We start from the raw sequence: 25,497 nt of genomic DNA on the forward strand, positions 1-25,497 counted from the left end.
GTCAATTTTTAAAAAGCATTTGATTTGTAAGTGTTCACTAGGCTGTCTATATGCCTAGTGAATTAGTAGAGATCTTAAAAATGGATGTTTCTCAATCTATTATTCTTATTATCATTTAAAAAAAAAACATTACAATGCATTTGACTCTTCTGCTTTTATATAGGGTGAAAAAGTTTGATATCCAAACATAGAAAGATCTCACTGTTGTTGGTCTGAGCCCTGAATACTTGTTACAGTTAAAACAAGTAATACATTACATGATATCACCTAGAATGCTTGACTAAATGAACACTACAAAAAAGAAAAATAATAAAATATACTAGAACACAAGAAATTGTTTTGTTTTTTTCCTCACCTTCATCATTAGTACAACTGTGTTTAGGGCAATCATAGCCATGATGGTGTATTCAAAAGATGGAGAAACAACAAAGTGCCACACACGATACTGGAATGTGTGGCGGTTCTGTGGCATGTACCGTGTAAGTGGCTTTGCACTGATAGCAAAGTCTATGCAGGCCCTCTAGGAAAAAGAAATAACAAGTCACTTAGCATACAAATCAGTAAAGTGCTTAGTTATATTTCACACTATCCAATACACAATGAATGTCGGATACCACAAAAAGCTTAATTTTACTCTCCTGAGAACAAATAACTTAAATGCTACTGTGCTATCAGTACATAAATTGGCCCATTTTGCACCCTTTTTGTTGTCTGAACTATTTTCCTGAATATTTTTCTGGTAAGCTAAGGATATTCGGACGAGTTGAATAGTCAACGCAACAGGTGTTGGAGGTCCTGAACTAAATTTTATGTTCAGAAAAAATGGTTCACACAAACTAAATGTTTCCATTATGCACAAGTCTACTGAAAGCTGATCTGAAAGGCTTTCATATGCATTAATTTGCAATACCTTCACACATATTTATGATCATGACATCAATGGCGAAGAGGGCACTATATAAAATACAGGTTTGTTTTGGACAATTGTGATGCGTTTGATGGTATCAAGAAGAGACATGTAGAGCACTATGTCATTGAATGATATTGTACAGTTATATTTATTAACACTTATGCAATGTTTGATATCAAGTGTGCGAAAATGTCTGAGATTTCTGCACAACAATTTGAAAGGAATATATATAATATTTGTTCTTAGCAATTATGTAGCGCCAACATATCCAATAGCACTTTACAATTATATAAAGGGGATATGAAGAAGGCCCTGCTCAAGCAAGCATACAATGTATAAGGATTTGAGGTAGTCGGATATATATCATTAGGTTCTCGTCTATGGACACTTACTTGTGAGGTGGTCAGACTGGGAATTGAACCTGTGTTTTCCATTTCTGGTGATATTACCACTTCTCTACCCAGCCAATATCTATTTTGCTATTGTACTTAAATCCATAAATAATAGCCATTTTTTTTTTAATTATTACAATAATAATCAAACGTTATATATGAAAAACTCATAATTAAACTCTGTGTGTGATCTTGAGCAAATAATTGCTTGTCACTGCTAGAGATTTATTCATTCTACTTATGTCAAGAATATTCGATACACTGTTGCAGCAATAGACTTAGATATTAAAAAAGATACATGACAGCTATGCCACTTAAATGTTATAAAGACAAAAGCCTGAGCTTTGCTATCCATTCATAAAGAGTCTCGTCCCAAAGAACCTCTTGACCTTTACAAAGTTCCTGTGGCAATAACTTTGCTTTTGTTTTAACCTTGTAAGAGCAATGTGGCCTATTCATCCTTCAATAAAGATATCCTTTAGTCGTTAATGAAAAGACCCCACACCCCAGCCAATTACAATATTCTAAATAAACACCCTGTCTGAACCATCACCTCATTTTTCTCCAGTCTACATTCCTCCATCATCTTATCTCCTTGCTCCTGGAAGGTGATGATAATCAAAGCCACAAAGATGTTTACGAAAAAGAAAGGGAACACTACAAAGTAGACAACATAGAAAATGGACATCTCCATGCGATTACTGCGACTTGGTCCCCGGTCTTCTTCAGTCACATCAACAGAGTGCTGCAAGACCCTGCGGAACAAGAAAAACAAGCAGGTTATACATTGTATTAAATTTATATCAGAAACATTTGAAACACATTTTTTGTCTATTGCTTGAAACAATTGAAATATTTGTAGAAAAACTACTTACTGAGGCCATCCTTCTCCAGTTGACACTGTGAAAAGTGTAAGTAAAGCCCAAATGATATTGTCGTAATGGAATTCATGCCTTTTCCATTCTCTCCGTTTCACTTCCATCTTGTTCTTCTCATGATCTATGAAGCTCCCTCTAGATGGATTAAATAATACAATTGTGTCCATGAGGTCTGGTAGTAAACCCTACATAGACAGTGAATTGGTTGTGCTAACCACCACACTCTTCGCTGCAAAATCTCATGGTCACTACTCAATCCTAATTTTCCTTGAGCTTTCCACTGCATTTGATACCGTTGATCACCAACAGCTTCTTCTCATCCTCGATAATCTCAGTCTACGAGATATTGCTCTCTCCTGGTGCTCCTCCTACCTCACCCAGCACTCTTTTAGCGTTTCTTTCTCTGGCTCTGCCTCTTCCTCACAACCTCTCTCTGTTGGTGTCCCCCAAGGTTCAGTCCTTGGTCCCCTACTGTTCTAGATCTATACTGCCTCCATTGATAAACTCATCAGGTCCTTTGGCTTCCATTATCACTATCTATGCAGATGACATGCAAATCTATCTGTCCTCCCCTGATCTCTTGACAAGTGTCTCTGACTGCCTCTTTGCTATTTCTAGCTGGATGGCTGCACACTTCCGTAAGCTCAACTTGTCCAAAACAGAACTTCTGGTCTTTCTCCTCAAGTGTTGCTACTCCCGTTTCTCTCTCTCTCCAAGTTAATGGTGCCACCATCAGCTCCACCACACAGGCTTGTTGCCTAGGTGTTGTCTTTGACTCTGACCTCACCTTTACCCCTCATGTCTGGTCTATCGCCAATTCCTGCCGCTTCATCTCAAACACATTCCGCGCATCCGCCCCTACTTAAGATGTTGTTTTTGTGTCCTTAATGTGCTATTTAAGTCTACTTATATGAAAAACACCCTTTGAATCACTTTTATTTAAATAATTTTCATTTATGTATATACGATGATGGAGACATTATCATAGAATCTAATGAACTATCCTGTATATCAAAGAATATGTTTCATTGCTAAAAAAATATATGTGAACTAGTAGCTTCAAATTTCAGATGGATTTTTTTAACCTGATGCATAACATTCATGTGCATCAGAATGTTTGTGTCTGTTACTTTACTGGTCACAATGACTTATTTGTGACTGGCCTTGGTGTTGTTTTGCTATTGTATGTGCCAGAACGATACAAAGGGTTACAGTGTATTAAACAAAGTCTTAGCTAAGGAGAATGGTACCACATATATTATTCTAACTAATAATCCTGACATGTTGAAACCATTGTAATTCATCAGGCTTGCATATTTACAGGGCATTTAGTATACATTAGGTCTGTAGATATTCTACGAGGACTGTATTAAATATTAAACTGACTAACTATATCATACCATATGATATTAGATCTACCACACCCTTCAAGAGCCACTACTCTCACAATGTGAAATAGGAATGCATTAACCGTTACGGTAGCATCAGACTCAAAAGTCTTCTTACAGAAATTACAAAAGCATTAGACAGTGGAAATAGCATTAGATAAATGAATCTTGTATTTTGTTCCATTTCTGATCACATCATAGAGGAGGCACCCATCTCTTGAGACATATTAATTCTCTAGACGTACATGCATTCTTTTTCGGTAGCCTTTGAGCTGTCTGTGCAGTAGAAGAACTTGCCCTTGAAGAGTTGAACTGCGATGACGGCGAATATAAACATGAAGAGTTTGTACACGATGAGGATATTAAAGACATTCTTCAAAGAGTTAACCACACAATCAAAGACTGCCTGGGGAGGGAGATCAGAGGTTCAGTTCTCACAAGCAATAATAAAATCAGGCTCTACACATATGGTGTTCAACTACATGTGTCTCTGCCTAGTCAGGTTGATAATCAAGTCAGTGTCTAGCGTTGCCTTCATTAGTGGTGTAATATAAAACTGTGAGACTCATCTGCAGTCTCTGTTGTGTAGGTCCTAAGTGCTATTATTATTGCTTAGATTTACACTGCCCAGGCACATAGGAATGTGCAGCTATAATGTAATAAGTTAGATTTCAGATTTTTTTTTTTTTTATATTCATCTCACTCTTTCGGAGCTCTACCCTTACTCACCTCTACTAGGCAAAACACATCAATGACAAAGATGGAATTCTATATTCCATCCTTACGAATTACACAAGATACTAGAGCTCTATAATAGCTTATCAAAATGAATATACCGTAAGGTAGTAAGCTAAACACCAGGATAACTATCCAAAAGGAATAGATTGAACACGATAAAAACATGATCCTTAACTTTAACCTATCCATAGATTCAATATATGTTAGCTCCAGAATTAAATAGAAAGGGTGACAAAAATGCTACATTAGTTAATTGGCTCAAATGAAACTTGAGAAACACAGTATTGGGATTTGTATACCATATGATATATAAAGTGAATGAATGTAACTTTTACCCCCCTCCCTTTTCTTTTTTTCTGTATCCCTTCCACAAAATCTTTAAAAAATGAATAAAATTCTAATTGAAAAAAAAAAAAAAAATAGAGGCTTTGGTTGCCAATTTGGAAGGTGTTACACTAACTAGGAGGCCGATCGTTTCACACTAGATGCTATCATTCTAATCTTAGTGGACTTGCCTGCACCACCACTTTATGTTCATGACCATTGTGAGCAGGCCTAGTATACCATTGTAATGCACAGATTGAGACTAAGTATCGGTTCCAAAATATTAGTAATTTTCTATAGCCCTGAATATATCTGGAGTCATTAAGGGGTCACTTAATATGACCAATGCAGTTATAGTTACACGGACACGTTATATGAAAAATTACTTAATGACGCTGTGTTGTAATATTCCTAGTAAGTAAATAATGAAGTAATGGATACATTTCCAACAAATTCCTACTTTTATAAAAATCTAATCAACTTTTATATATCTAATCAATCACACCCTTGTTAGCGAGCTGAAGCGTTCATAAGCTGGCACGGTAAAGCTAGCTTTCTTTGGCATTGGGGGAGGATGAAGCAGATGGAGATAAGCCTTCCTAGTTCAAAAATATTTGGCCCTTAGCCCTCCTATCCTCATTCTGTATATATATATATATATATATATATTTATGTATATATATGAACTGAAAGAATTTTGGCTCAAAAAGCAAATTTAAGAAAAGCTATAGAAGCGCTATTTGCTTCTTTCATTTTATTTATTCATATCAGCAAGGTGTCAGTGCCCTCCTGTGGTGTATGAATCAATTTCTATCATCATTAGCTGATAGAATACAGTTTGTTACCCCATTTCAGGTCACAGGCTTACAGATAACAGCTCCTATGATACCCAGACAGTCAGAATCCTCAAGGGTAACTTGGCCTCCAAGTCAAATTTTGAACCCTTGCCTGGAACCCCTGTCTCTATAACATTAAATTCCACATTGATATGAAAGGATTACTAAATCAGGGATTGAGGAGAATTAAAAAGCTTTTTTTTGTTGTTTAAGCTACAACAGTCAAATGGTCTGTTTGGCTAGTTGACCTAAAATTTCCAATTTGCTGTTCCATTTTCCCCAATTCTTGGTTCAGTGAATAAACCACTATGTAGTAACTTAAAAGAGGACATTTTACAGAAATGATTTGTGACCCAACATACTGCCACAGACCAAACTCCTTCGGGATTTGTTGATTAAAAATTCACAGCTGTTTAACAGACGCACTGCTACTGTACCAGATTTATCATTAGTGAGCACTCTCCTTTAAAACAATTTCTCTGAGGGCATCTCTACTTCCTTGGTTATAAAGCTGCAATACTTTGATAACCTATGCCTCTTTGTTGACGTGCTTTCAGGTTCATTACCTTCAGCTTTGGAAGACGTTTAATGGTTTTCAGTGGACGCAGAACTCTCAACACTCGTAGAGACTTTATAGTTTTGATGTCCCGTCCTTTGTTAGTCCTAAGAGAAATACAGCAAAGAAAATGACAAACAATGCAAAGGAAGAAATTGTTGTTTATTTTTTTGCTTGGATGATAGAACTTAAGAAAATGAGTGCCAGACACACAGCATGTTTATTGTCTATATTCCCCCAATGAGAGTGTAGACACAGTAGGGAAATCCACTATGTTCACTGCAATGAATTAAATCCGAACATAAAAATCTGTATAATTTGCTCAGCATTCCCCCAGTGAAACATTGCTCATCTAAGTCGGCTTGTACATTCTAGGACTGATGCAGGAATACAGGCTTACATTTGGATACTATGTAATATTGAGACATTGAGAGAAGAAAATTGTTCAAAATGGCCGCCTACAACATAGACATATATTTACCCAAGAACATTCCTGTGTAGAATCCAAGAAATGAGCAGCAGTTAATGAATGTTGAGAATAAAATAAAAGAGAAAGAAAGAGTAAGAATAGCAGTTTAAAGCAACAGTTAAGAAAGAAATGCAACACAGTCTCAAGCCCCACCACAGGTTTGGCAAAAATACATAACTTTAACATATATTCTTTAAAATATTGTATTTTTCAAAGACCTATTTTGGGTATTGGCAAAGAGGGATTGAGTAGCATAACAGCTTCCCTATTGGAGGGCTTGTATTGCTGCTATGTAGAGAATACACCATTTACATGAATCAAAGCTAAGAATGAAGATTTAAACATGCAGTCCAGCTAAGCTTCTCCTCCAGAGCTCAATGCCTTGATTTAAACTGAAAGCCGATCGGAAGTAAACAATAAAGTATCTGTGTATTTGGAAAAAACAAAACTATTGTTTCCTGGAGAACCAGGAAGAATAGGTGGGTGAATTGGCGCTACTAATGAGAAATGCAACTACTCCCAAGTGCTATATAATCACCAAAACAGCACAATGAGCATACATAAGAAACAACAAAGTAGATTTAGGGAGGTGCAATAAAAGATGAATAATAAACAGATTTATACTTATATTAGGTGAATCTTGATTTCAACCTAAGATTAAAAAGAAATACATAGCATAATACTGTAACACTTAAAGGCAAATAAAATCGGAGGTAGTGGGTCACTCACGATCTGCAGAGCCTTGAGAAGCAGGCTCTAGCTGTAAAAGCATGTGAATAATAAGCTTATTCAAGCTATCTCCACCGGTTCCTGGTAACGGTCCTGTTAATTGGAGGACCGTATAAGGTCCTTCCGACTTGCCTCCGCCATATTGGGAAGGTCAAATTTTAAAAGACTCATACAATCTCCTACAAAACACTTAAATATATCGTTATAAACCTAATTATACATCATGTACCGCATGGACATTCATATCAACAATGTACATGTACTTGGAAGACCCCCAAATCTCCTTGAATTTTTCGGCTGTTCTTTCGAATCCCGGACGAAAGAACAGCCGAAAAATTCGGATATGTTTTATCTGTAATTTTCCCCATGTGTGTCACTTTTCAGAGAGATCTTAGAGAGTGGTTATTTATACGTATCGTGGCTGGAACAACATGATAAAAATGTTATCCCTCTCCTCGTCTCCTCTTCTTAGTGTAGGAAATTGGTCTCCTATCAATCCTTTTTGAAAGCCATGCTTTATCTTTTGAATTCTATCACTTAGTAGCGTGACTTTTTCTGAATTTGCCCTTACTGTACATATTATGGTAGCTTCTAGATATCTGTCACCCTTGTGGGTATCATGAATATCACCTTTATTCAGCAGTTCAAATTCTTCAACTATCTGTCAACGATATAAAACATGCAAATCTAAAGGCTATAGGCATTCTATACTATAGGAAAACACATTACTTGTTCTTAGGGTGGCCAGATAATGTATGAGAGTAAAGAATGCAGTCTACAAGCAGACAAGAGTAAACAGAGACAGGCTAAATTCAAGGATTGGAGTGAATTAGGAGAACGAAACAAACAAAGCCGAAGTCAAAACCAATATCACACACACCACAATTCGGAATGCACTCTTGTGTAACAGAGACCACGACAGATCAAAGAAGAGTGGTCAGTATAACCCTATATAGTCCCATTATGCAAACGGTGGGCCTGCATCAATAATGACACTAAAAAGTGCATCACTTGCATTGTTTGATAGCTGCGGAAAGATGTGGTTTCAAAAAAATAACACAGACTTCAGGGTGTATAAATGGAGTTCAAAAGTGAGTGTTCCGCATCAGTATTTATGCCAGAATACACTCAGAGTCAGTAGGTTTAGAGCTGCCAGCGTAGAAAATGGTGCAAACATGAATGTCAACAGGTATGCATCTATTTTTTTGCTGCTATACCAATACATTATCAGTTAACTAGACAACTTATTTATTTCAAACTCGCTTGCCGTGACTCAGAACCCATGGACCATGTATTCAAGACCCTATATTCATTACTCTAAACAGAAATGGTTACACCATGCACTACTAATTTGGCCACTAGTAAGGTCATTCTGGTGTAAGATCCACTCAATTATAAAGTGTTTGAATGATGTACCTACAGCATTTACTCAGCCCCAGGGTAACTTAACAATATTTTTACTTCCACTGCATGTTCTGCCTGTTCTGATGCACCTGCATCACTTTTGCCACGGTCCCAAGGCAATTATTCCAATGTTGATGCAACCACATCAGTTCAGCAACCTCACTCAAACTTCAATGCAGCTGCATCAAATCAGCAATCTTAATCCAATTCTGGCACAGCCACATTAATTCAACCACACCAGTACCAACCGGGCATAGTTTTTACTAGGTCACAGTGATATCATTCTGCCTCCAAGTAAGCAAAAGCGACATGAGCCACAACCTTTGCACCTTTTATCTCCTAATTTGAGTTGCATTCATGCCTGATACCGTGTGCATATGCCAAGGATGCAAAGCTGATGCAAGTGCATGGACCTGTATAAACTATTTGGACCAGTGCTCTTTTCATGGTTGTTCACAGTCCCTAAGCATTTCATACTACTGTTCCTGTTTTCCTATTCTGGACCCAGCTACGTTATTGACGACGAGCTTGTCTATTCCTGTTTAGGGCTACATTCCTGATCTTGAGTTTAGTATTTCCCTGTATTAGAGTTTATACTCTATGTTCCTAGTATTCCTTCTTCTAGTCTGAATTCAGTTACACTTCAAAGACTTTCAATTCTATCCTAAGCATTAAGCCCGTCTACCCTAAGGCCCAGTAATAGTCCATAGTATTCTGTAGCCCTGCGCCTTTGCTAAGCTGCTGACTTTATGTTCCTGGGAATCCTCCCATAACCTGAGAGTTCTGTAGAAGAATTGGTATTTACTGCAACTGACAGAATTCAAACCTGTACACATATTGGGTCCTAATGAGTAAGCATGACACCTACTGAGCTGTTCAAAACATAATTTAATTGGTATTCTCATGTATTACGAAATTTAGCAATCCCCGTCTCCTTCTTCAGACTACTTCCCAACTCTTTCCTTTTATTTCACTCCTTACAATGTTCACTATTCATGGGTGTAACCACAATTATAACAAATCATTGTCTCTTCTCAGAAACAATTAGATCTGTTTGGATTAGATCACTTTTTAAAGTAAAAGAAACAAAACAAACATTTAGTTAGTCACATTTCTACTGTATGTTGGTCATATAAAAGCAAGACAGGACTTTTTTTATCATTGTTCATCTAAGGATTTCAGTATTTTGAAAAAAATGATAGAAGAAATCACTTACGCCAAAGCAAATGCAATCAGAGCTCCTACGACAACCACAAAGTCCAAGATATTCCAGAGGTCACGGAAATATGAGCCTTCGTGTAAGATCAAGCCCTGGTCTATCATCTGTGTAGAAAACAAGTGTCTAATATTATAGTTGTGATAATCTATAACAATAGGAATGGTACAAACTGGGATACATTTTGTTAGGACAGCGTTTCTCAACATTTTACTGTGAAGTATCCCTGCAGGACAGTAGTGTATTTAGGTTTTGTGCTGCCCTTGGCATGGCTACACCTGGGCACCCCCCTAAGTTATTCTTACAATTCCCAACCACTGTGTATCTCTCACTTTCAGAATCATCTTCTCCTGTTTGCCAAGCTCTATTCCCCTTCTCTCTCATCACTATGTCACTGGGGTCTTTTAAGTTATCAATGTTCCATTATGATAAGAAAATAGTAGATTGTACAGCTATGTACTGCACTTGTTTTTTTGTCATCTTAATTACAGGACTAATATACAGTTTATGTCAGATGTCCATCAGCTAAGGTTGTTCTTTAAGCTCAATAAGAGCATTATATGAGGGAGAGGCATGCAAAATGTGTATTTAACTGTCAAAAGTCTGGTATAAAAGTATGTTGGGGATAATGTCAGAAACGTTTTACTAAATTTACTGAGATATACTAAAACCATACAAGGACATGTTGCTTTGAAATCATATTACATTAGCCCACCATAAAATACCACACACACAAAAAAAAATCCCTTTATTAGACATGTGCAATTCTATTCGGTCCGAATATGAATTTTGAAAAATTTCGGGCAATTCGGACATTCTGGTACTTCCGAATGTCCGAATTGCCGAAGTTCCAAAATTAACGAATTTCCGAAGTGCTGAAGTGCCGAAGTTCCAAAGTGTCAAAGTGCCGAAGTTCCAAAGCACAGTATTGCCTAAGTACTAATATACTTACCCAGTGAAAGAAGAAGAATGTTACATTGTATACAATTTTAAATAAAAAGTATACAAACATAGCCAGGATTCAGCTGTAAGCATTTGCAACACTTACAACAATCAAGTAACATAAATTCATATAAAATGTAAGTTACTTAGCCAGTCAATGTAATGACAGGAATGAATAAGTAGATAACTCCCTAATTCCCACGATATTCGGGAGCTATCTACTAAAAGGCTGAAAGACCTAAATTGGTCTTGGTAAAGATTGGCTAAATTGGTCTTGGTAAAGATTACTTTGTATTAGTAAATTATGCCCCTATTTTGCTATACCACGAGTAGGGGCTGCTCACTGTTAAAAAAATTACCCCCGGCCCCCACCCCTGAGCAGCGGGTGGTGGCCCTAATTTAAAATAATGGGGGGAGGATCTATTGTCCTCCCCCCGGGCCCCCACCCCTGAGCAGCGGGAGGGCCCTAAATCAGAATAAGGGGGGGACCTAATGTCCTCCCCCCTGGCTCCCACCCTCCGATGAGGGGTGGGGGCCCTAAATTGGAATAAGGGGGGGAACCTAATCTCCTCCCCCCTGGCCCCCACCCCTGAGCGGTGGGTGGGGGCCCTAAATACTAATAAGGGGGGGACCTAAGGTCCTCCCCCCTGGCCCCCACCCCTGAGTGGTGGGTGGGGGCCCTAAATACTAATAAGGGGGGGGACCTAATGTCCTCCCCCCTGGCCCCCACCCCTGAGCGGCGGGTGGGGGCCCTAAAAATTTGTCTTACCCCCCCAGGTGACTAGGGGTCCACAAACCCCTAGTCACCCCCTCCCCCCCAAAAAAAATAACCCCCTACCTACCTCCCTAACCCTAAAAATAATGAGGGGGGACGACCTCTAATGAAGTACCTGTAAAAAAAATAAAACTTACCATTCGATGTTTTCTTTCTTCTAAAATCTTATTTTTTCAGCCCCAAAAAAGGCCAAAAAAAATCCATAATAACCGACGGAATTAAAAAAAAAACGAGTGCAAAAAAAAAAAATCCATCTTCACCCGGCGAGGGCTCCGCGCAGACTGAGCTCTGCAGGGCGGGGGCAGGCTTAGGCCATCCAATCAAAGTGCTCTGACAGGTAAATGAAGATACTGACAGGTGAGTCTTTACATTTACCTGTCACAGCACTCTGATTGGTTGGTTTGAAATCCACCAATCAGAGTGTTCTGTGTCATTTTACACAGCATGGGAAAGTTCTTTGGAATTTCCCCACGCTGTGTAATTTGACTCATAACACTCTGATTGGTGGATTAGGACAAGTTTACTAGACATGCCCCTACTCACGGTATAGCGAGTAGGGGCAAAATTTACTAATACTAAGTAATTTTTACTTAGTATTAGTAAATTTGGCTGAAAGACCAATTTAGGTCTTTCAACCTTTTGGTAGATAGCTCCCTAATACAGCTGCAAGAGAAGTCCCGAAGTGCCGAAGTCCCGAAATTCTGAAATGCCGAAGTTCCGAAATGTCGAAGTGCCAAAGTGACGATGTTGCCGAATTTCCGAAGTGCCGAATTGCCGAAGTCACGAATTGCGAAAGTCCCGAATTTCGGAATGCCGAACCGAAATTTTTCCCCATGCACATGCCTACCCTTTATTTTGCCATATAGAATATATACATTCTAATGTATTGAATAATCTACATGACTGAAGGTCTTACCTTGATCACCATCTCAAAGGTGAAGACGCCAGTAAAAACATAATCAAAGTATCGAAGAACCTACAAATAAAAATTAGAAATCAAAAGGCGCCACTTAAACTAAATGTAGCAGAGCAAACTTGTATCTAAAATGTAATGAAGGAGACAGTCAAAAACATATGAGGCTTCAGACAGGCATCACAACGACACGCAGAAGATTTGTTGGTGTAGCAGACAGCATGTTGGGGTTCCAAAGTGGTGAAGTGACAGTGAGATTGTGAGCCATAAGACATGTTGCAGACATACTCACTTTGTTATGGTCTGAGTTGGTCAGTACCGGGTCTTCTGCAGCTAACGCTATACTGCTCGCTGCAATTACTAGAAGGATGCTCATCTCAAAGTAGCGCAGGTTTACAATGTAATGGCATACCTTTCTCACCCTGAAATTCAAACAGACATCTGAAAGCAGGAAGGCTATCTTCATCTTGATATATACATAGATACATTGGATACATTGAAGCTATTAACCCCTCAATGTCTAAGTTAGTTTATAGCTGTCAACACAATCTTTTCAAGTTTCTATACCACTATGGAATGTCCTACTTACAAGCCACTTCAGCTAACTTTAGTGATTATGGTGCGAGGTGGTCCTAACTCCTTCATACAGTAAGTAATTAAATATCTCACATAAACCTAAAGCACAACTTCCTCTTCCCCTTGGATATATCAATTTTGACAGAAAATTGCAAGACTAAAGGGACAGGACAAGCCTGACCAAGAAGTCAAGAAGGACCAGGTGGGTAATATGGGTGTAACCCAAGAGAGACAATGGGAGAAACAGCTAGAACAGTTTTTGAAAGACAAACAGCCCATGGGTGAAATCACCTGGAATATTGAAATGGAATATCAAAAACAGGGACAATTACCTTTTCTTCGTAAAAAAAAAACCCTCAAGTGAGTCTGTTGCGTGCATTTTTAAACTCCATGCATTATTATTTGATAGAGCCTCGCTACTTACTCTGCAATAACCATTTCAAATCTTCTCACTATGTGTGTATGTGTGCATGTATGTATATATAATACTTTTTTGCACACAGTACCAGAGGGATTTTGGCTAATTGTCTTTGACAAATTTTCTCCAGTAAAATTGCAATGTAAAATTTAGTGATGAGATAATATGGTTCTGAATGTGCTCGCAAGGTATTGTATAAATAAAATATATTACGCTACATTTTAGGTACATTGTTTTACACAGCTGCGTCTACTATTGATTGGCTCTTGCGTAGTATGTCAGAAGAGAAAATGAGGATTGCATTCAGCCTTCTAGAACTAGCAATTGTACTGGAAAAGCTAATTGTAATTATTGTATCTTCCTGCAATTTACCAGTTTGCCTTGCTGTTACCATGTACATTAACGTGGCACTCAACTTCCTAAATGCTAAATAAATAAAAATCACTGTTTAGTTCATATAGCCCCAATGAAAACATGCATGCATTTCATTACGCTTTTTTCATAGGTGATTTCTTTTCAAGAAAATATTTCAGATTTCGAATTTAATGGCAGTTTGATTAGTGATGGAATGGTTTCCTGGCCAGTGTCATTTTCCAAAGATTTATGTAAGTGGGGTACTCAAAAAGTCTTAATCCTGGCCATTGTATAGAAAACCATCACCATCAACTACTGAGTCTGATCTCAAATTGAGCAAAGTCTGGATTATTTTGATATTGTTTCATTTTATCAATTTCTTCCTCGAGTTTTGAGTTAAGCTCCAACAATTTTTTTTCTTCAAAAAACCCAGTTGGCAATCCCATTTCGAGACATCTGAGGGAATATCACGCAGTAGATTTGAAGGGTTTGCGCTTTTGTGGTTTGGAAATAGAGCGGAGAGGTCCTAGGCGGGGTGACTATAATAAATATCTAAGGCAACGAGAGTGTTTCTGGATATATAGATTGTCCAAAAGGACTGAATTAAGGTTATCCCTCGTTCCCTTTCTCTCATAATGCTTCCAATTTTGATTCCTTCTGCGTATAAAAACACCAAATGTGTTTTTAAATTTTCTAATCTATTAAAATCAGAACAATTGGTAAATTATTGACTCAAACAACATTGGTAATTTTTGTCTGAGGATCTCTGGGCACTGTAATGAAATACAAGGTAGGCCCATCATCTAGTATGTTTAACTGATCCAAATACAACAGTATTTCTACTTTATTTATTTATAAAATATTTTATTTATAAAATATTTTACCAGGAAAGATACATTGAGATTTCTCTCGTTTTCAAGTATGTCCTGGGTTGACCTTTGGTTACAATAATTAACCATAAGACAGGAATCTTACTGAACCTTATAGATCTTACTATATTTTCTGCTGTAGTTCCTATCAGATTGTTCTATTCAACAATTATTGAATACTGTATATATTGGGTATCTGTGGAAATGTTACCATCTGGTGTTTAAGGCACATATCATCCCATTAATTCATTCTTTACCCAGAAAATCTGGGATTAGTACATGTGTGAATACAACCCTATGTGAATATAGCTTTATATCCTTTGGTCCAACCTATTTTGTGCATAGGCTACTCATGTACTCTACAGTAGGTCCCAGGGTCTTACATTGCGTATATCCAGTGCTTTATGGTCGAATATCATGATTTTGTTTTAACAATCAGAAATTTGTTCCAACAATTTTGGAGCCTTGGTCCATCTAATGTGAAGCATTTATATCTATTGATGATTTCTAACTATAAGGGGTTAATTTGATCTTAGCATGCAGGCTGCACCAGTGCCTGCTTCTCCACTCCCCCTATCTGGGCCATCTCCGCTCCCCCTCTGACGTTGTGGCATCAGGTTGGACGCATGACGTCGATGTTCAGGCTAGCTCCGCACCCCTGATGTCGCGGCACTGGATTGACCGCGTGACGCCAATCGAGGGGCAGGGTTTTATCATTTAAATACCCGGCGGGCTCCAGTTAACAATACGCTCTTGATAAAGGCGCAACATAGCGCCGAAACATGGCAGTGTTGGGCAAGACGCTGCCGTGAGGCTTTTTTATTTTTAAACTAGGGTCTTCTATGTAGACTGTTATTACTTATATTCTAGAGCTGCCTCAAAGCAGCTAGCTAGCTGTAGGGCAAGCAAAGGGTGCTTACTTGGCAACAATTTCACTTCACTTTTCAGTGTTACACTTTGATACTTGGGGCTGACTGGAAACCTTGTTACCTTTCAGCTGTGGGGGGCAAGCTCAATATCTAGTGCTGTTGTATCTTAATGGGGAAGTGACATGCTTACGTTCTAGTTGGAGTGTTATCTATACATAACACTAACCTAGGTTTTGTGCTGTTGTAACAATCCCAGATACTCTCTTCACACAAATTGGCATCTGAGGGATTTATATATTTTTTCAGCACCTCTCTCAGCTTAAACTGTGATCTTTTTTGATTAATAAAGTGGGGGTAGGGTGATGATCAGTGCTCTCTACCCTCCCTTTCTTCTTTTAGTCAAATTATTAAAATCACTTTATACGGCTGGCTTCTACTCTAAACAGCCCCACGTTGTCTTAATATCTGTCTCCCTTTCTTATACCTACCTTATTTACGCCTGTACATTGGATATTTTATTATCCTGGGGATATACTGACCTGTTTCCTACCTTCTCTCGACTTTTACCCCCATCGCTTGCTGCATATTTTCTATGGTAGTTACACTCTACTCAAGATATTTAACTTATTCAATTTACTAAATTTATGCAATTTATAACATTGTAACTTTTATATAGTTACTGGAGTGACTGCTGCTTCTTTCCATATTGGGTGGATTTGATTTCGTTATATATATAGAACAAGTCAGGTAGGCTGAGTAGACGTCTCCTTTTTAATATATCATTTTTTTCTGTCACACACACTTTTTCTCATCACTATTTCCGTTTCACGTCTATGTGTGGTTATGTGTGTTTAATAAAGATCAAAGTATTTGTGGTTTTACCAATTATTCTGAGTTATTAACACTTAATGTGGGTAATTCTCCCTGTTTTTGATAGTCAATATCCCACGCGATTTCACCACTGTTCTAGCTATTTCTCTCATATATCAGTTTTGCCCCTATTTGAATGGAATGAATTGGCTGAGAGCTTGAGATAATGTTCTCGACCAATGCCTTCTGCCCAAACACACATTTAAGCATTTACAGATCTATACAGACCTAATACATTTAAATGACTAAGGCATTACATTTTTATAAAATATATTTTAAAAGCTACTTTGTTATGGCAGAATTATTCCATCATTAGTCATTGAAAGGTTAATCAGACATACATTAGAGGAGTGTTAGTTGGATAGAGCAGGTTTACAGTTGGAAAACAAGAGACTGGATGTTCAGAAAAAAAATACAAAAAAAAACAAAAAAACATAAAATGAAATATCCAAGTCTCAATTATAAGCATTTAACAGTGAAGTGAGAACTTGCATTTATGGTTACATTCTTATGGACTTTTCACTAAGATCAATTAATTATTCAGGTACCAGTATTAGGCTAATGGTAATATTGTGTTACTATTTTTATCTAGGTACACACGTTGTCATAATTAGGTTTTCATCAAGGTATTAAAAGTCCGTATTTTTGTTTGCTTTCATTTAGTGCTACAAATGTCTTTCTTACAATAACTTTAGTACTTGGTGCTGTGCCCCTTGACACCCAACTGTGCAGCACAAATAGGGAATGATTCCACCTCTCCTTAATCTTACACACTATCCACACTGGATTAGCACATTGGGTAAGATTAGGACACATACAGTACATATACTGCTTACTCATCTACAAGGCAGAAACTCTTATTTCTATTATTTATATTACGATGGTGACAACTATTGAGAAACACAGTCCTTTGTTGCGTGCATGATGTACCCAAGTCTATGTACTTGCAACTTGTTCATATTTTTATGGTAGATATAATATATATGTAGAACATATAAAACTATAACAGACTTGGTGTTTCTTGTTTGCTCCTATGGCACGGTTAAGCAATTGTCACACGCTACTGTGAATTTACAAACTCAACAAATTGGTTGGTCGAGTACCATTGACGTTTTACTCATTAGCAGTTGGAATGCCAAGAGTATTGGCCAATCTGCTTTCTTTTAAAACTGGAGTGCTTATTTACACTGATCATATACGAGTCATCAGAAAGAAATCTCAAAGTCTGCTAAAAAGGAAGACCTCTTCCTATCTTGCTCATCACAAGAAAGTAAATGGATCAAGGCAAATGATACATAAAACAGAATTCCAAGGGCAGATTTCTAGTTAACTAGAGGCTATTATACAGAAAAAAAGCTATACATGATAAAGACAGGCAGTCATTTCCATTAGATACAAACGTACGGGTTACTTGAGCTGAAGATAAGCATTGAACTGTACGGCACAATGGCCTTGGGGGATTCCAACACCTTCAATTTTCGGTTAACTGTTCTATCTTCACCATCCACTGCCTCCTCCTCTTCCTTTTCATTTTCCTGAGAAACAAGACTGACTTCTCCATCCCTCCCTTCCATCACTGTGAAAAGTCACATATCAAGAAATACATAATGTTAGGAGACATTTACTAAGCGAGAAGAAGATCAGAGTCAAGCTGGTCTTGGGGAACAGACACAAGGGTTGTTTTGATTTTAACCAATTTGGTTATTTTTTTATGACCCACAGAAAGTTACTATATTAATATTCTTATTTCATTATCTTCATGATCCTGCTCTAAGATTTTTGTGATGTTCCTGCAGAGCTACTGTATATTGCTGGTTTGTACACTAATTTGCATTTAACTATTGATCAATTAATTAAAACTGTGTGTTAATCAGTGCACTAAACATACACTATATTGTACAAATTCTACTAACTAGATGTATATTTCACACTGTGACCAGCTATTCTTGTGGGACTGTTAAAGGTGTAATATGCTTCACATATGTTCACACTAAGAGTTCTATAATTAAGATGTGTGATTTATGTTGCCGTTTGTTTCACCCCTCTGTGGTCTGTGTTATCGTTTGTCAATTCCACTGTGGTGAGTGTGTTGTAGTTTGCCAGTTCTAGTGTGATCATCGTTACATGTTATATTTGCTCTGTTGGTCTTTGTCACATTTTGTCAGTTCCAGTGTGGTCTTTGTCACAGTTCGTCAGTTCCATTGTGGTCTATGTTACAGTTTTTTAATTCTATTGTGATACTTGTTACAGTTTGTCAGTTCCAGTGTCCGGTGTGTTACAGTGTGTTAGTTCCAGAATGGTCTATGTTAGTTTGTCAGTTCCAGTGTAGTCTTTGTTACAGTTTGTTAGATCTGATGTGGTCTTTGTTACAGTTTGTCAATTCTATTGTGATCCTTGTTTGAGTTTGCCAGTTTCAGTGTGGTCTTTGTTACAGTTTGTCAGTTCTGTTGTGGTCTTTGTTAGTTTGTCAGTTCCAGTGTGGTCTTTGTTACCGTTTGTCAGTCCTGTTGTGGTCTTTGTCACATTTTGCTAGTTCCAGTGTGGTCTTTGATACAGTTTGTCAGTTTCAGTGTGGTCTTTGTTACATTTTGTCAGATCCGGTGTGGTGTTTGTTATGGTTTGTTAGTTCCAGTATGGTCTTTGTTACAATTTGTCAGGATGTTTGTTACAGTTTGAGGATCTACTATCAAGTTCCATACTTCATATACCCCAGGGGGGTGAGAGGCCTGATTTACACTTTTGTTTGTGAGTGCATTATTTACTCCACATTTTATTATTATTATCTTACTGTGTTACGCTATGATATACACTTTTTTATTTCAGATTGTATAACATATTCATAGAGAATATTCCAATTTTGGATATATTCCTCAGGTTGTATTTTATTATTATTGTGAAGGTGGTTTCCGCTTTATCTTTTTCTGTTTTCTACTATTGGTGTTTAGTGAGGTTCACCTGGAACCACTTTCAATTTAGCAGCTTTATTGCTTTTGGTTAGTGGGTATACTACTGTTTTGTCTGTTTGTTACAGTTTGTCAGATCCGGTGTGGTCTTTGTTATGGTTTGTCAGTTCCAGTATGGTCTTTGTTACAGTTCGCCAGATCCAGTGTTGTCTTTGTTACAATTTGTCAGATCCAGTGTGGTCTTTGTTACAGTTTGTTAGGTCCAGTGTGGTCTCTGTTACAGTTTGTCAGGTCCAGTGTGGTCTTTGCTACAGTTTGTCAGGTCCAGTGTGGTCTTTGTTACAGTCTGTCAGTTATAGAGTAGACTTTGTTACAATTTATCAGTTCTAGTGTGGTCTCTATCATTGTTTGTCAGCATCGTTTCGTCTTTGGTACAGTTTGTCCACTACAATTAATGTTAGTTTTGCAGGTCTGTTCTAGTATATGTTAAAGTTTGACAATATATAGTTTCTGTGGCAGCATGTTGGTTTCTGGAACTGATAAACTGCACTGTTAATCTCCGTACTGACTTCAATGAAACATAACCAAACAAAGAAACCATTCTGAATAATGCCAATTACTGTTTTAGCAAAATTCTATTTAAGAATCTGGGCTTGTCTGTTCTTTTTCTTGGAGACTCACACCTGAATCTACTTACGGCTTTTTTCTCTAATTTACATGTCATCACACAACTCACATTTCATAGAGATACTACAAATATCATCCTAAAAATCTGGTGATTGTTATATCCTTGTATGTGAAGCCTGACTTCCCCAATGAAGGTCAACATTTTCAGCTAACAATGCAAGTGTTGATCAACATTGCAAATATAAGAACACGTATATATTGCCCACTTTCTGCATGTTAGTAGGAAGGCCATGCAGCAAGCACCTCTATATCTTTTAAAATCCTATTATCTTCCACCTGACCATGAAGGTTGAATTTAAGATGTTTTAGCGCTGCTAGAAATCTACCCCAGACATACAATATTTTGATCTTAGACAGCACTATGGAATTTGCTGGCGCTGTATAAATAATAAAATAATAATAATAATAATAATAATAATAATAGACATGTCATGTAGAGAGCTATTATAGTCTATATGTTGACAATGTAGCCCTGGATAAAGTGATGTTGTATGGTGAATGATGGAAGTTTTTTTACGGAGCATTTCATTAAGGGACACAGAGAATACACATAGAGTGAGACGAGTCCTCACTCTGTACCACGGTGCAGTCGGCTGCCACTCCGGCATCAGGTAAGGTGATGACTGTGCTCTCCGTGACACGCTCAGTGCTGCTCGACACATCTGGTAAACTGCAGCTGGTGGGATTAGGACTTTCTGCCTGGCTCTGTGAACTGCCCAGCAATGCCTGCTGACTGCAGTCCAGGTCAGGTGGGCTCCCATTCTTCCCTTGGTTGAGCTCCTGCACAGGGGCAGCATTGGGTGTCGTGCTCTCACATCCTGCGGTCCTGTCATTTCTACAGCAAAAAAAGCAGAAATGTGAAGAGGGAAAGAGAAAAGAAGTTATAAGAGCATTGATAGAGGAGTGAATCATCTAAAAAAAAAAAAAGAGAGAAAAAAAAAAAGGAAATTTAATGTTATGTAGAGAACATTGTAGACCAGAAGGCATTGATAAGAACACCAAAGCGTTAGGAATAGAAATGTGTATTCTTAATGCTAAAGTGTTCTAGACAAGGTTTAGGTGACTGCCCCCACCTGGAAGGGTTACAAATGTATTTCTTACCTTTTATCCCATGCCGCTCTGCACCGCCACTTGGCTGACATCATCAAGATTGATGATCTCAGACTATGGGAAAGCATTGGAAGGCTAGTGCATATTTGCGGCAAAATGCTACATGAGACCATCTGATTGCAGTTTCAGAGGAGGCACTTGCCACTCAGAGAGCAACTAGAGGCATTTAAACCCTGCAATATAAACATTTTATTTCTGCAGAATGGCAATGTTTTACATTGAATGGACAATGGGACAATGGGACATGGCTCCCAGACCACTTAATTGAGATATTCAGATGAAATGGTCTAGGTGCTTTTAGTCTCTAAAAATAGTGAAATTAAATATACCAAGTTTTTTTTTTTTTTTTATATTTACCATTAACGAAAGCAACTATGGCAACTATTAAAGACCAATGCTTATGAATGTATAATGGTCTTAAAACATTAGGACACTAAAAACAGAAAGAAATGATGTATCAGTGCTTACGGTCTCTCGTGAATTATCCAATCCACAGTAATAATACGGGTGAAAGGACAAGAAAGCTGCATTGCTCTTTTACTACGCAGTTACTACGCAAAGTAGTTGATGGTTATGGTTTTCTAAACAATGGCCAGGATTAAGACTTTTTGAATACCCTACTTACATAAAATAAATCTTTGGAAAATGACACTGGCCAGGAAACTGCCAGTAAATTAGAAATCTAAAATATATTTTCTTGAAAAAAAATCACCTATGAAAAAAGCGTAATGAAATGCATGCATGTTTTCATTGGGGGTATATCTACTAAACAGTGAATTTTATTTATTTAGCATTTGGGAAGTTGAATGCCACGTTAATGTACATGGCAACAGCAAGGCAAACTGGTAAATTTCAGGAAGAGACAATAATTATTAACAGCTTTTCCAGTACAATTGCTAGTTCTAGCAGGCTGAATGCAATCCTCATTTTCTCTTCTGACATACTACGCAAGAGCCAATCAGTAATAGACGCTGCTGTGTAAAACAATGTACTTAAAATGTAACATAATATATTTTATATATACACAATACCTTGTGTGTGCAAAAAAGTATTATATTATTATTATTATGTTATTATTTATATAGCGCCAACAAATTCCACAGTGCTTTACAATGGGTGGACGAACAGACATGTAGTTGTAACCAGACACGTTGGACACACAGGAACAGAGGGGTTGAGGGCCCTGCTCAATGAGCTTACATGCTAGAGGGAGTGGGGTAAAGTGACACAAAAGGTAAGGATAGTATTAGACTAATGACAGTTGCAAGAGAGGAATCAATCGGGAGCTATTAACCCCTTCCCGACCGATGACGGAGATTTTCCGTCAAGCTTGTCCGTGCGTTATGGACCGATGACGGAAAATCTCCATCATTTACTAACGTTAACACCAGATCGCCGCGATTGCGGCGATCGTGGGGTTAACGCTTTTTCTGGGTGCCTCGATGTCAGAGGCAGACCAGCAACCGCCAATAGAGCTGTCCCAGCACATGTGATCGCTGTGACAGCCAGTCACAGCGATCACAGTGCTGCTGGGATTCCTGATCCTCCTCCCTCCACCTCTGTGTGGTTTGAGAAGTGGAGAGAGACGGATCGGTTGTGAAACATTGTGTGTTATTTTAGTCAAAAGTGTATCTGTGTTTTAAAAGTAATTTTATAACTTTTAAAACAGTTTTAACCCTTTCCCTGCCCTTTTGATCACTGCCTGCAGTGATCAGTTTACTGATCACAGTATTTAACTGTGATCTAATTTTTTTTTCTACCCTCAAGGGTTAATTTTGATTTTTTTTAATTTTATTTAATTTAATTAATTTAACGTTAATTCCTTAGTTAGCTGGAGTGGGTGGACTTTAGTGGGAATTTGGGAAATTGAGTGTTAGGCTAGTTAGAGACGAAACGTTTAGAAAAGTTCTGAAAAGTTTCTAAAAGTTTAAAAAAAACTATAAAAAAAAGAAAAAAAGATAAAAAAGGATTAAAAAAAAGAAAAAAGTTTAAAAAAAAGTTAAAAAAAAAAACAGTTTAAAAATAAGTTTGTTAAAGTTATACCTTCATAATGTCTAGAAGGTACACTGCTGAGGAGGCTTATGATATACTAGCAGCCGACTCTGACGCCACAGACACTGCCTCTGAGAGTGGTGATGAGACTGTGCCAGATACTGCAGGGCCCTCTGTTGTAAGCGCCGAGTCCCCTGACCTGGCTCATGATGCTGGTGACTGGGAACCCCTAAATGATTTCACGCCTGAAATCCCACTGTTTACTGGCAGTCCTGGAATCCAGTTGGACGTCACCAACTACAGTGCACTGGATTTCATGCAGCTATTCTTGGGGGATGATATTTTAGGGGAAATAGTCACCCAGACCAACCTTTCTGCTGTGCAGTACCTGACACTTAATGATAAGAGTCTCATCGCCAGGCAAGGGAGTTGGTACCTCACCAGTGTGCCAGAATTAAAAAAAAAATTTGGGCACTAACAATGCTAATGGGCATTATTAAAAAACCCAGCATCAGGATGTACTGGTCCAAAAATCCTGTATGCAGCACCCCTATTTACTCCCAGACCATGAACAGGTCCAGATATGAAGCAATGCTTTGCTTTTTACACTTCAGCGACAATTCGAAGTGCCTCCCAAGAGATAATCCTCAATACGATAATCTCTATAATCTGCGCCCCCTTTTTTCCCACTTCAACAGGCAGTTTGGCTCATTGTACACCCCACAAAAAAATATTTGTGTAGACGAGTCTCTTATGAAGTACAAGGGCAGACTGGGGTTTAAACAATATATCCCGGCCAAAAGATCCCGGTATGGGATAAAGTTGTATAAACTTTGTGAAAGTGCCAGGGGGTATGTTTACACCTTCCGTGTGTACGAAGGTAAAGACAGCCACTTGGACCCCCCAGGTTGCCCGGATATCATTGGGACGAGTGGAAAAATCGTATGGGATTTAATTAACCCATTGCTAAATAAGGGGTATAATTTATTTATAGACAATTACTATAATAGCATCCCTCTTCTTAGGATGCTTTATTGCTTTGAAACTGTGGCCTGCGGCACTATCCGAAAGACACGTGTTGGTTTCCCAAAAGCCCTGGCACAAAAAAAGCTGAAGAGGGGGGAAACGGCTGCTCTCTGCCACGATGAACTGCTGGCTCTCAAATTCAAAGATAAGAAGGAGGTGTTCATGCTAACATCTATGCATACGGAGCACACTAGAAGAGTAAAAAGTAAAAAATGCTTAGGAAGTTATGAATTCTATCAGCAGACAGGCAGTGCCCCAGAGTTTGATGCAGGTTAATACGGTGATTAATATCTTCTTTAAAAAATGGTAGGCTTTTGTGGGGTGGTTTGAATTATCAGCCTGCTAAGATGCTCTAAAATTGCACATGGACCCAGCGTCAAAGTTTGAAAAAAACTGATATGGCTTAGTCTCCAATGTGCCCCTTCAACATCCCCATATTCCCGAAAAAGGTACACATGGGAGTATTGTTGTACTAAGACGACATAGCTGAGCAACATAATAGGTGTTATACTGCCATAGCACACATAAGGATTGCAAAATATACAGTAACATCTCCAAGTGTGTGTCAAAAAGGCAGAAAAAATGCTAATTGCTACTAGATTTGGTACAAACTAGCAAAAAAATGATCCTACGCTAGGGTTTAAAATATGCCCTTTGAAATACCCTGGAGTTTCTACTTTTACAAAGGGTATGCCTTTGTGGGGTGGTTTGAAGTATCAGCCTGCTAAGAGGCTCTAAAATTGCACATGGACCCAGCGTCAAAATTCAAAGTTTGAAAAAAAACTGATATGGCTTAGTCTCCAATGTGCCCCTTCAACATCCCCATATCCCTGAAAAAGGTACACATGGGGGTATTGTTGTACTAAGACGACATAGCTGAGCAACATAATAGGTGTTATACTGCCGTAGCACACATAAGGATTGCAAAATATACAGTAACATCTCCAAGTGTGTGTCAAAAAGGCAGCAATGCTAATTGCTATTAGACTTGGTACAAACAAGCACAAAAATGATCCTACGCTAGGGTTTAAAATATGCCCTTTGAAATACCCTGGAGTGTCTACTTTTACAAATGGTAGGCCTTTGTGGGGTTTTTTCCAACAGTCAAACTGCTATAGTGGCCCAAATTGAAACATAGGCCCATCAAATCCGTCTCTCAAAATTCTACTGTAAATACCGAAATGGACAGGTCTCCTTTATGGCACTGTAGCTTCACGAAATAGTGCCGAAGACATACAATGGGGGTGTTATTTTACTCAGAAGACTTAGCTGAGCATAATATTGGGGCTTTGATCATGGTGGCACATGTCAAATATACATAATGCCTAGCAAAAATGTAATGCGGATGTAAAA

The 25,497-nt window shown here is 38.1% G+C and overlaps 1 protein-coding gene across 7 annotated transcripts in view; it reads right to left on the minus strand.

The window, feature by feature from the left end:
* The window catches only part of CACNA1E (calcium voltage-gated channel subunit alpha1 E), a 738,678-nt gene that overhangs the window by 48,325 nt on the left and 664,856 nt on the right, over nucleotides 1-25,497 (minus strand). For all 7 annotated transcript variants that reach the window (XM_063428300.1, XM_063428305.1, XM_063428301.1 and 4 more), the window contains 10 exons: nucleotides 20,589-20,851; nucleotides 17,831-18,002; nucleotides 12,763-12,892; nucleotides 12,474-12,533; nucleotides 9,841-9,947; nucleotides 6,033-6,129; nucleotides 3,814-3,974; nucleotides 2,178-2,315; nucleotides 1,856-2,057; nucleotides 356-520 (listed from right to left, as the gene is read on the minus strand). In XM_063428300.1, the coding sequence (XP_063284370.1) occupies nucleotides 356-520; nucleotides 1,856-2,057; nucleotides 2,178-2,315; nucleotides 3,814-3,974; nucleotides 6,033-6,129; nucleotides 9,841-9,947; nucleotides 12,474-12,533; nucleotides 12,763-12,892; nucleotides 17,831-18,002; nucleotides 20,589-20,851 (1,495 nt within the window). The remainder of the gene's footprint in view (nucleotides 1-355; nucleotides 521-1,855; nucleotides 2,058-2,177; nucleotides 2,316-3,813; nucleotides 3,975-6,032; nucleotides 6,130-9,840; nucleotides 9,948-12,473; nucleotides 12,534-12,762; nucleotides 12,893-17,830; nucleotides 18,003-20,588; nucleotides 20,852-25,497) is intronic.

This window comes from Pelobates fuscus, chromosome 7 (assembly GCF_036172605.1).
Source record: "Pelobates fuscus isolate aPelFus1 chromosome 7, aPelFus1.pri, whole genome shotgun sequence".
Taxonomy (NCBI): domain Eukaryota; kingdom Metazoa; phylum Chordata; class Amphibia; order Anura; family Pelobatidae; genus Pelobates; species Pelobates fuscus.